We start from the raw sequence: 13,649 nt of genomic DNA on the forward strand, positions 1-13,649 counted from the left end.
TTTTGGCTTGTAAATTTGGTATTTTGAATGATTGAAATGGTTGATATATGGATATACGTATGTGGAATTTTGATGGATGACTTTATAGTCTTTATGATGCTTATATGATGGAAATAGAACATGGTCATTTTGGTATTAAAAATGCAGTTGGTATTTATGGCTTATGATGTTAAATGTTAAATGGTAAATTAAGTACATATGACTGTGGATTTGATATGTGTACGAAATGGAAAGTTTTGGCTAAACTAAGCATTTAGTTATACATGTTTAATTGTTTTGATCGAGGTGCCTTTTGGGGACATTGTTCGTATGGATATGTACCTATTTGGATAGCTTGTTATTTTATGGTTTGGTGTACTTTGGGATGCTAGATCACGTGTGGTAAATTGGTTATAGGTGTGTGCATGAATGAGTGAGAAAAATGGCTTGGAAATGGCCTACTTTTCATCTACACGGTTAGAGACACGAGCGTGTGTCTTAGCCATGTGTGACACACGGCCAGGAGAAACGGTCGTGTATCCCCTGTAGATTTTTAAAAGTTGCATTTTGAGAGTTACACGGCTTGACACATGGGCGTGTGGATTGGCTATGTGACCCAGGTTAGTGAGTTATACAAGCTCGGACACGGGGTTGGAGATGGTTAGGTGTCCCCACTTCAAATGTCCACACGGACATGTCTCTTAGCTGTGTGACCCCTGTAGTTTTAAAAATTTTCACTTTTTCGTAAAAAATTCTATATGTTTCCGATTTAGTCCGATTTGTTTCTAATGTGTTTTTAGGGCCTCGAGGGCTCGTATAAGGGTTGATATGCATGTTATTGATTGATTTTTCTATGATTAATGATATGAATTAAAATGTTAAAAAAATTGTTTATTTTGAAATGTAAACTTTGGTAATGCTCTGTAATCCTACTTGGTGTGGATACAGGTTAAGGGTGTTACATTCATAATAACTTTGACGAGCTCCATTATCTTGCACAATTTTTATATTTATGTGATTAAATTGTTTCAAACCTGATACATCATTGTTACTTCACATGAATTCTAAGAAACCATTAGCTTAATATGGTCTAGTAAAATGCATATTTCTCTAAGTCAAAGATTTGGAAAGGACTTAATTTGGTTTCCAAAGTCATGAAAGATTGAGTTGTCATGGAATGTTTCCCGAACATTGTTAAGCATGAGAAAAATAAACTAAGTTGACTAGTGTAATTATCTTACCATTTCATGTTATTGATTGTTGAATATTGTGTTTTTGCTCCTAAACTCATATCATACATTTCATTTCATACTTTGCATTTAGATTAATTTGCATTAGGGATCATCTTGCATTTAGATAATTAGTTTAACTTAAACATCATCTCTTAAAATATTGTGTTTTTATCACCAAAATGTTAACTCTTTTAGTTATTTTATTACTTGATAAGGACTATGTACACTTGAACAAACCTGAGCGTTACAAGTTTTTGGCACCATTGCCAGGGATTGTTGCCTTAATCATTTTTTTGAAATTATTCTTTTCAATTTGGTTTTTTTCATTTTTATTTAACTCCTAACTTTATTAATTTATTCTTTATTCTTTATTTTCTGTGAATTACTTTTTCGATGTTTATGAGCATAGATCGAATTATCGATTTATTACCTATAGACCTTGAGATCGAGTGAATGTTTAGACAAAGAAGACGTGAAAAATAAACTCAAAGTCAAGCCAAGATGGACCTTTGAAATCAGAATGATGGACAAGGAAATGGATTTAATCATGTGCATAATCCAATCCTTATTGCTAGTGATAGGGATCGTGCCATAAGGCAGTAAGTTGTGCCACTCTTCAATAAGTTAAATGTAGGAATTAGGAAACCGAAAATTGAGGCACCCCAATCTGAATTGAAACCAATGATGTTTCAAATGCTCTAAACAATGGGCCAGTTTAGTGGAATGCCCATTGAAGATCCACACCTTCACCTTCGATTATTCATGGCGGTGAGCGATTATTTTAAGATAGCTGGTGTGACTGAAGATGCATTAAGGTTAAATTTGTTTCCATACTCATTTCGAGATCGAGCACGAGAATGGTTTAATTCATTTCCCTAAGTTCAATATCAAGTTGGCAAGAATTAGCAAAATGATTTTTGGTTAAGTATTTTCCACCAAGCAAAAACACTAAGAGGGCGTTTGGTTCAGTGTATTACCTAATACAATACAGCCGAATCTGCAGCAGATTACATGACGCCTCTAATCCGGCGTTTGGTTCATTGTAATAGGCATTACGGCGTAAACCAATCCCGACCTAATCCCTTTTTCATTGCTTTTGTAATCCCTTCCCAAATCCTGTAATACCTATTACGTCCGCCTTCCGTCCCCCTCTCTGCTTTTACCCTCCTCCCTACCCGACCCTCTCCTATTCGTCCTCAAAATTTCTCCTTCCATCTCCCACCGCTTTTGTTTATTATTCGTCCTCATCGTTTCTTGGTCTCTATCTCTCCCATTTCCTCCCAACCCTATCTGCAACTCTCATCGTTCTTCAATATTTTCACAAAATTGGAAATACGATAGTGAATCCATTGAAAAAGAGTGAAGCGTTTTTGGTCATCACCTCTAATCCAAGATCGGGTGAGTTTTAATTCGACCCAAATTAATCGCCAATTCTTTTGTTCGACAATCTTTTATCAAATATTTTGCATGGTTATGAATCTTTAGTCTTGATGAGTTTCGTTGAAATTGCTATTTTATTTTGTGAAATTGTTGTTGATTTCATTGGAATTATTGTATAATTGCACTTGTGGCTTTTTATTCTTCAAGAGTTTAATGTGATTTCATGGTTATGAATCTTTTACTCTTCTGCAGCTTTTAGTTAACGAAAGTTTTTCCGGGTTTAATATCCCTTGCTTTCGATGGTGATTTCATATAAATTATATGCGGTGTAATTTATAAATCTGATTTATTCAAAGAGCAACATCAAAAGTTTAAAGCATATACTTCTTTCAAGAAATCATATTTCCATTTTCGTATGACAAATTTTGCATTCATGAGTTGAGTTTCTATTTTCCTCATTGCGACCAAAGATGGCACATTATTCCGTGCAATATTTTTATGTTTTGTTAAAGTTCCAGAATTCAAGAATATGATTTAGAGAGTAGATATCTTGTTTATATTTGTCAAATTCACAAACACTGCAAGCGAGATATGTGAAAACCGGTGAAGTCCATGAAAATCAAAGAGAAGCTTTTGTTGTATTAGTGAAAATTCGTGTGGTTTTCTTTGTTGTTTAATTGTTTATGGTGCGTTGTTTTTTTTTTAATTTCTTGTATATCAGTTTAATATTATGGTTAATAGTTTCGGTTGTGGTAAGGTTGTAAAACGTTATTAATTTACTCGTAAGTGATTATACATTTTAGTGTCGACTTTTGTCATTTACTTGGTTTTGAACCGCTCTTTTGATTTTGTTCTTAAATTTTTGGAAGCTTACTTTGTTCGATGCTAAGCTTTGTCTTAACTATGAACCTCTAGAATCTAGATAATTGCATGCTATTGCTCATGCTATGAACTAGAAATTTTGGTCATGTTTGTTGATTGCATATCTAAAGCAAATGATGTTTCTCCTACATTCTTCACCAAATCATTGGCTAAATTAGCTTATCAATTGTTGTTGTCTCCTTTTGAAATTAGGTTTGATGGATAAATTATGAGCATCAAATCACTTTTGAAGTTAGTTTGAATCTTTTTGCTCGGTTGATGATACATATGCTCGCATTGTGTTGTTTGCTAATGGGGATGAATGTGGGGAATTAGAGGCCGATGGTTTGTTATGTATTAACCGAGTGCAACTTACTACATGTAGGATGTTAGGCACTGAATTTACTTAATATGGTTGGTTTTATGGTTGTGCCATGACTGCTTCCAACATTCTTGAAAACAAAAGAAAAATTATTATCTAGTCTTCTCATATTGTAATGAAAAGAGGACACTTGCTGGTTCGGCCTTTTATTAGGAAGAAAAGGGAGGTGAGAACTAATTACAAATAATGAGGGAAATGAGGAGGCGATTCGGTGTAGGTTATTGAACTTGGAATTGGGTTTAATGGTTTGTCGCTTTGGTATCATATGAACAAAGAAAATCCAGTGAATCCTTTGAAAGCTATGCAATTGGATTTAATAGTTTCATAGTTCCTCTTTTGTGTTCCCGCTTATCAAGATCTGCTATAAGCCTATAACCGATGGCTAAATGTTTTATTTTTCTTATGTTTTTGCAGAAAGAGAGGTTAATAAGAAAGTTCTCAAAGTTCTGGAATAGAGCGAAGGTAAGACTACTCTAGAAAGTTAACGGTCCATTTAAGTACTTAAAAGGTGATTGTTGCATAATTGTAAGTATTGATGATTGGTAGGCAAGGGATTTAATAAACTATCTAGATACTATTTTGATCGATATCATATTTAAAATATGGCTCATGGATGATGATTGGTGTATGGTTGTTCGTGCTTTGATATACTATATTTAGCTATAGCATAAATATTTTCCCCAAAAAAAAGGTTGATCCGAGCACTTTTCTCATTACAGTAACATTTTTCCAACACTTCCACATCGCAATCGTCCCTGATTTGAGCATTACAAAGTTAGTATTGATGTAGCAGTGTTCATTGTTTCCCAAATGAATATGGTTTTGTTTGTATGTTTGTAATGCTCATTAAAGCTTTTGTTTGTATGGTTATGGTTATTGTTGCATGACCATTGTTCTTTTGAATTTATCACCAAGTTATATGTTTTACTATTAGGTAACATTTTTTTAAAGAGCATTATGCCTACAAATAATGGGCTTCAAATCACAATTATTTGTACATGTAAATACAATCATTAATAATAAATTTGTACATGTAAATGAGATAAAAGTTATATATTTTTATGAAATTATATTACCATTTAAAATGTTATTATCTAGTTTTAAAACTTCAATTTCATTATTAAACTAAATCTTCATTCTTCATTTTATTTATTTTGAAATTAGAAAACCTTAACTAAACTAATCATCAATAAAAAAATTTCAATGATCAAACTTTGAACATGCTTTAAGTAACTAATCAATATATTTATACGATATCATTTTAGGTCAATTAATTTGGGTGATTTTAATTAACTAATCAATATATTTAAATATCCAAATTATAATGAGTTTAGTTATAATCTAACAAATACCAACCTTCAAATTTTACCTCAATTAATTTTACCTCAATTATACATAATATATTAAAATTTAATATAAGTTTTTGAAGAAATTAAATGCTCATGGATTATAATTAACCTTTTATGCACGCAATACATGTTATTTAAAACAAATGTTAATTGATTCAAACATTATTTTTCCCTATAATGGAAATAATGTTATCTTAATTATAAAATGGATAAATGGACTGAAATTTATTATTGTCTAATTCTATCTTAGATTTTAAGTCAATTACATTATACATAAAATATTCCTCATTCATAATATGATTTCCTATAATACATAAATTATAATTGTGAAAGTGTAAGGAAGTTTTAAAATTAACATATATATAATATGATAAATAAAATTATACAAATTTTACTTAAAAGTCAAATTTGGTCATTAAATTAATAAATTCTATAGAATTCGAAATTTTAATAATAATAATTTTTGATGAAAAATGCTAAACATGTATTTTAAACTTGATACTAGAAAGATAAGTAACAATTCTTGTAAAAATAAGTCCTCTTCAAAGTTATATATATTTTACAAAATGAAATTACCATTTAAAATGTTATAAAAGTTATAAAACTTCAATTTCATTATTAAACCAAATCCTCATTCTTCATTTTACTTATTTTGAAATAAGAACACCTTAATTAAACTAATCATCAGTAATTAAATATACTCTTTCATTATTATTTGGGTGATTGATAAAGAAATGAAATTAAAGTTGCAACGATATCATTTAGTAGATAATTTTTTGCTTCGTGTGTTCTAAATTTGTCTGTTTATTTTATTTGATAATGTGTAATTGCAACTTCAATTCTTTGATAGTGTGTTCTAATTTTAAAATGTTGCAATAATGGCTCAAATCGCCTTTAATTGCACAAAGTGTGAGGCGAAAAGAATTAGTATTCTTTGTGACAATATGGTTGGAAATCAGAGAATCGCGATTTGGTTCTTATTTAGAATGGGTGCCACCTTAGCCTACATAGACCAAGGATTAGGTCCTATACCGTAGATTTTTATGCAAAACGGGATTATGTGAATAGGCTTGTATATGCTAGTGACGAGACTGTATTGAACAAGTTAGGATGAATAGAGTGCCTTTTTTAATTATGTGAGATGTTAGAATCGATAGGGGATTGAAGTCGACAAGGTTCATGCTTGTTGACGAGCAAGTAGCAATGTTTTACATATCATCTCCCATCACCGAAAAATCGAGTTATCAAGCATCACTTTAGAAGGTCCGGAAACTGTTAGCGAGCATTTCATAGTGTTTTAAATGTCACACGCTTGCAAGATGTGTTATTTAAAAACTTGAGCCAATTACGTACCGATTCTTCCGACACAAGGTGGAAATGGTTTAAGGTATAGGACTAAGTTTTTATATAGCTTCAACAACATTTACTTGATTTAGATTTAAATTAGTATTCTAACTCAAGGTTTTATATCATGTGATATAGAATTGCTTAGGTGCTCTTGATGGAACCTACATCAAGATTAGGGTTCCAACAGTTGATAAACCTAGATATCGGACGCGAAAAGGTGACATAGCAACAAATATGCTAGGTGTTTGTACACCTGAGATGCAATTTGTTTATGTTCTTCCTGGTTGGGAAGGTTCAGTTGCTGATGGACGGGTTCTTCGAGATGCCATTAGTAGAAGACATGGATTAAAAGTTCCTCATGGTAAAGTGTATAGTTAGAGGACTTTGATTTATTCATTAAGATCACACTTTGTGTTTGAATTAATCATTTTTAATATGAAACTTATTTTATAGGTTGTTATTATCTAGTTGATGTTGGATACACAAATTGTGAGGGATTTCTTGCACCATTTAGAGGACAACGATATCATTTGAACGAGTGGCGTCAGGGTTATCAGCCAAGTTCTCCGCAAGAGTTTTTTAATATGAAACATGCCTCAGCACGTAATGTCATTGAAAGATGCTTTGGCTTATTAAAACTTAGATGGGGAATACTTAGAGTCCATCGTTCTATCCTGTAAGGGTGCACAATAGAATTATTATTGCATGTTGTTTGCTCCATAATTTTATTCGAACCCATATGAGTAGTGATCCCATTGAAGCGGAGGTGGGAGAAGGATTACCTACAATTAATGTGGTGGATGACGATGAACCGAATATCACAAATATTCATCCATCGGATGCTTGGGCTACTTGGAGGATGGAACTAGCCAACCAAATGTTCGATGAATGGCAAGCATCTAGAAATTAGTTTGTGAAACTTTTGTGAAACTTTTGTATTGATTTTTGTATTGTACTAAACTACGAAATTATAATATAATTTCTTCTAATTCAAACATGTGTTATAATTTTAAATTTTTGTGCTATGGAACTTTTGATTCATGATATTCAACTTAATTACTTAGATTTTATAAAGTGTTGACCTTTTGAATCATGATATTAAAATAGTAATTAATATAATTTGTTTTTTTTTGTTCTTAAGATCATTATGTCGTGTTCCGAATCAAATGCTCAAGCTTCTCGAGGAAGCAAAAGAAAATGGGTTCGAGGAAGATGCAAGATTAGTTTCAAGATGGTGGACCCGCACAATGTTGGAACATTTAATGTCGATACGGGTTCAAAGCCGGTTATTTGAACGAGTTGGAAAGAATGCTACAAACGGTTTTACCAAATGCAATGTTGAAGGCGAAACCTAATATTGAATCAAGGATTAGGTTACTTAAAAGGAGTGGTCAATCGTCACGACATGCTTAATGGCCAAAACAATAGCGGTTTTGGTTGGGACGAGCATAAATGACTCGTTGTTCTTGAAGATGCGGTTTGGGAGTCCTATTTAAAGGTAAGATTATTTCAAGTCTTTATTATATTATTTTTACCAAACTTACGACTAATATGATTTCCTCATTTTTTAGAGTCACAAAGAAGCCGCCAATTGATTTCGTACTTTCCTTACTATGACCATTTTACTACCATATACGCAAGAGATCGAGCAACGGGAGAGATGCTCAAACAATTCCGATGTTCTTGAAGAAATACATGCGATGATGAACGTATTACTGAGATATGAATGAAGAGAGAAACACATTCTATGATTGCTGTCGACGTCTCTTTAGATGACATGGATGTTTCTGGTACGGATTCGCGAGGAGATCGAGACCAAGGGGGTTCCTCATCTTCAAACAAGAGAAAGAAGAAATCTGATGCTCGTGATAATGTGTTTTCTTCATTTAATGAGGCTGCCACTTTGTTCGGGGAGAAAATCTAGGCCGTTGGCGATCAAATCAGTAGGAGTTTTGCCTCCGAGGTGGTAGTTCAGCAGAAGTCAGAACAACATATGGAAGAGAGAGCTTCAAATTTATATTCAGCCTTATGGTCAATTGAAGGTTTAACCGACGATCAGCGGTATGATGCATTGAGTAAAATTCCCGACCATCCAACTCAAATGATCGTTTTCTTTAGTTTACCTTCAGTTGCCCGATTGGAATGGGTTAGGAGATTTCTTTCTTACCATTAAATATCAATGTTCAAACTTTTTGATGTTGTAAAACTATATAACATATGGATTTTAATGTACAATTTCATTTTCATCTAACCTTTTCTTAATATAAGTTAATTATGTTTATGCATAATATAATTCTCAAGTTATATATTGATTTTAGTAAATTCATATAAGAACATTTTATTATTAAGAATTTTATGAAATTATATATCACTATATAATTATATTTAATATTAATTATTTTAAATTGTATAAATTCATATAAGAAAATTTTTATTATCAAGAATTTTATGAAATTATATATTATTATTAAATTATATGTAATAATTATTATTTTAAATTATACAAATTCATAAACTATAATCATATTAGTTATAATAATTTTAAATTTTATTAAATCATATATTTAATTAAATCATATTTAATATTAATTATTTGAAATTTTCTTTTATAGTATCATATATTATGATTTGAGTAAATTCATAGAAGAATTTTATTTATTAAGAATTTTATTAAATTATATATTTTAATTATAATATATTTAATAATAATTATGTTAATTTATATTTTACAAGTATCATATATTATGATTTGAGTAAATTCATATTAAATTATATATTTTAATTATAATATATTTAATAATAATTATGTTTAAATATGATTAAATTATTTATTATTGATATTAATCTTATTAAAATTTAAATAACAATAACAATAATAATTTACCAAAACAAATTTATGCTAATTATTAAGAATTTTATTAAATTATATATTTTAATTAAAATATATTTAATAATAATTATGTTTAAATATGATTAAATTATTTATTATTGATAATAATAATCTTATTAAAATTTAAATAACAATAACAATAATCATTTACCAAAACAAATTTCTGCTAAGGGTATTCTAGTCATTTTAGTTTTTTCATTATGCTATTACACCTCTATTACACTCAACCAAACACAGGATTACTATTACGCCTCTATTCCATTACATTCAACCAAACAGTTGATTTGCTATTACACAGCTTTTCCATTACACCTCTAATCCAATACACCTCTAATCCAATACAACGAACCAAACGTGCTGTAAGTTGCGAAATGAGATAACCACTTTTTCACAATTGGATGATGAATCCTTGTTCGAGGCGTGGGAAAGATTCAATAAATTACTTTGTAAGTGTACTCATCATGAGATTCCACATTGCATCTAGTTGGAGACATTTTATAATGGTCTCAACGCACACACAAGATTGATGGTAGATGTTTTTGTGAATGGTGCTCTCTTGTCTAAGTCTTATAATGAGACTTACAAGATCATTGAGAGGATCGCTAGTAAAAACTATCAATGACCAACAAATCAAGCAACTTTAGGAAGATGAGTAGTTGGACTGCACGTAGTGGACGCACTAACATCACTCTCAGCTTAGTTATATTCTATTTCTTCAACATTGAAACAATTTACTACTAATAATTCTAATAATTTTCCAGCCCAACCACCAAGTCAATTTTTGGTTATTTCTTACGTATATTGTAGGGATGACCATTCTTTCAAGCATTGTTTATCAAACCCTGAATCAATATATTACGTAAGGAATCCATACCATAATAGAAATGGACAAGGACCATAGTCCAACTTCTACAATCCTTCATGGCATAATCATCTGAATTTTTCTTGGAGTAACCAAGGAAATTGACCAAACAACAACTACATGCAACATAAACCCAATCAATCCCAAGGGTTCAACCAACAAGCTCCAAAACCACCTCAACCTGAGTCATCTAACAGTTTGGAGAACTTGTTGAAGGAATACATAGCGAAGAATGATGCCTTAATCCAAAGTCAAGTAGAAACACTAAAAAATTTAGAGAATAGAATGGGTTAGTTAGCTATGGAGCTTCATAACCAACCTCAAGGAATGTTGCCAAGCGATAAAGAAATTCAAAGGAAATTTGGTAAGGCACATTGCAAGGTAGTAGCTTTATGAAGTGGTAAGACTATGGAGCCCAAAACAATTGCGATTGAAGATGAACCTGCTGAGAAGAAGGAAAGTCAATCAATAGTTGAAATTCCTGCACCAGCAGAGCCAGAACTTACAAAGTCTGTTGAGGTGAAATCTATCCTAGTAAATTATAAAAAGCTAACATCTTCTTTGGATGCAGATTTATCTCCTTAGAAAAGTTGTCTGATTCAACCCAAAGTTCCAAAACCTCCATACCCTCATAAGTTCCAACCAAATAAGTAGAAACATAAGGTGCAATTAAAGAAGTTTTTGGATGTCCTAAAGCAATTGCACATCAACATCTCGTTGGTAGAGGCTTTAGAGCAAAAGCCCAATTACATGAAGTTCATAAGGATATTTTGTTGAAGAAGAGAATACATAATGAATATGAGAATATCACTTTAACGAAGGAGTGCAGTGCATTCTTATAGAACAAGCTACCTCTGGAACTAAAGTACCGTGGAAGTTTTACCATAACCTGTAATATTGGAGAACCTTACTATGGTAAAGCTTTGTGAGACATAGGAGCAATCATTAACTTGATGCCCAAGTCTATTTTTAAACGTTGGGAATAGGTGAAGTAAGACCCATTACTGTGACACTTCAATTGGCAGATCGATCTTTAGCATATCCTGAAGGAAAGATCATGGATGTTTTGGTAAGAGTCGATAAATTTGTTTTTCCTATTGATTTCATTGTCTTAGATTTTGAAGCTGATAAGGAAGTGTTGATCATCTTAAGGAGAGCTTTCCTAACTATGGGAAGATCCTTAATAGACATGTTGTAACACCCTTAACCCATATCTATCGTCAAAATAGTGTCACAGAGCACTACCGTAAAAACATAACTTTAAAATATACATTTCAAACCCTGAACAAAAACATATCAGAAATCATTCATATACATGCATATCGACCCTTAAACGAGCCTTCGAGTCCTTAAAACCACTTTAGAAACTATTCGGGACTAAATTGAAATCAATTAGAAAGTTCATGAAAAATTTAGAAATTTTGAACTGCAGAGGTTATACGGTCGTGTGGCCAGGCCGTGTGACTCACACGACTGAGACACACACCCATGTCTAAGGCCGTGTAACAACAAAAATAGGGAAAAACGACCATGTCCCAGGCCCGCGTACATGCCTATATCATTTTCTAAGTTGGGTCACACGACCAAGCCACATGCCCGTGTAGCTCTCGAAATGGCCTCACATGCCCATGTGCCAGGCCATGTGTTAGGCCATGTAACTGCTGGACTTGTATGAATTAAAACCTACAGGGGACACAGGGCCATGTCACATGGCCGTGTGGACATGAAATTGTCCAAAATCAAGCTATTTCCATCACCAATCCAAACATGTACCTAAAAGCATTTTGTACACATGATCAAGGCCTCATAGCATGACCAAAACCAACATGAAATGATCAAGTCTAAAATCATTCAACCAATATGCCATATAAGACACCTCTAGAACAAACATACATACTTAACTAAACATATGCATTACCGCATTTAAAACATACACTTCTAGTTCAATATGATCTTGAAGCATACCATAATTGAGACCACAAGTAACTCAACATAAACATACCATTTTAATGTCCTAACAACAACTAACGAATGTTCCCTTCATAGAAACTGCAATTATATCAAACATCAACAACTAAAACATGTTAACATTAATCCATTTCTAGCATAGCAACTTAATTCACTCACAAGCCAAAACAAACCACAAGTGCTCACTTTTATACCATTCTAGTTTTACAAAGAAGATACCTATTTACAATATTAATAAGGTACTTAAAAAATTAGTTTTGTATATTGTCATATTGTACCAAAACAACTTATATAGCAATATATACTTGACACTAACCTAAGGAGCACAAAAACTACCAACATCGATGGATAGTGTAGGCTAAAGGTTCGATCTGTCCAAAAGTTAGCAACAACGATATACAAAACAATCCACAAAAACGAATAAGATTATAGAGCTTAGCAAGAACATAGTATGTCATTTAACTTAACAACAATTGAATAAAACTCATATTTTACTCGATTCAAAGTTATCGAAGTGTAAACAGGGGCAAGTATGTGCAATTCAAGGGTACCGAAGTACAAATAGGGGCACGTATGTGCAATTCAGGGGTACCTAAGTACAAATAGGGGAACACATGTGCAAGTCAGTGAATAATTAACTATAAGCATTTAATTACATAACTATAATATGAAAATACAAGTAGAAATTCAATTACATGTTGAAATAATATGAACTTACCTTGACAACTAGAGTGTAGAAATACAATCAAGCTAGTTCGTGCTTTTCGCCTTTCCTCGATTTAGATTCGGTTGAGATTTATCTTGATCTAAATAAGTAATTATATTTAATTAAGTGTTTCAATAAATCTCGACATTCAATTCAATCCATAATTTACATTTATGCATAATTATAATTTTGCCTCTAATATTTTAACTTTTTACAATTTAGTCCTTAAGCTCATAATTTAAAATTTAATCATTTTCATCCCTATTTCATGCTATATCAACCTATATAAACCATTATTTCACAAATTTACCATGAATTTTACTACTTTTACAAATAAGTCCCTAAATGACATTTTCATCAAAAATCACTGTACAAAACTTGTTTATTTATCCACAAAGACTCATAATCTACCATCAAACATCAAGATTTATGCAAGAACATTCATGGAAAAACCCTATATCTTTAACAATTTTGCAAATTAATCCCCGAGCTAGCTAGATTAAGCTACAATGATCCCGAAAATATAAAAATCATTAAAAACGGGGCTTGAAAACTCACCATGCACCCAAAAAAAGCTCAACCGATTGCTCCCCCTTATCTAATGGTCAAAACTGGTTTAGGTTACTAGAAATGAAGAAGATGAACATTTTATTTTAATTAATTTAACCTTTATTTACTCATTTACCTTTTTAC

At 31.8% G+C, this 13,649-nt stretch overlaps 1 protein-coding gene and 1 non-coding gene across 2 annotated transcripts; one reads left to right on the forward strand and one right to left on the reverse strand.

The window, feature by feature from the left end:
- Window positions 1-6,707: 6,707 nt before the first annotated feature.
- Window positions 6,708-7,210, forward strand: LOC128032554 (protein ALP1-like). Its single transcript, XM_052621163.1, has 2 exons — window positions 6,708-6,891; window positions 6,984-7,210. The coding sequence occupies exons 1-2, from the start codon at window positions 6,765-6,767 to the stop codon at window positions 7,208-7,210; spliced, it is 354 nt and encodes a 117-aa protein (XP_052477123.1). The 5' UTR covers window positions 6,708-6,764.
- A 2,571-nt stretch (window positions 7,211-9,781) lies between these two features.
- Window positions 9,782-9,888, reverse strand: LOC128032909 (small nucleolar RNA R71). Its single transcript, XR_008189250.1, has one exon. It is a non-coding gene; the product is annotated as a small nucleolar RNA R71 (small nucleolar RNA).
- Window positions 9,889-13,649: the final 3,761 nt, after the last annotated feature.

Source organism: Gossypium raimondii, chromosome 9 (assembly GCF_025698545.1).
Source record: "Gossypium raimondii isolate GPD5lz chromosome 9, ASM2569854v1, whole genome shotgun sequence".
NCBI classification, from domain to species: Eukaryota; Viridiplantae; Streptophyta; class Magnoliopsida; order Malvales; family Malvaceae; genus Gossypium; species Gossypium raimondii.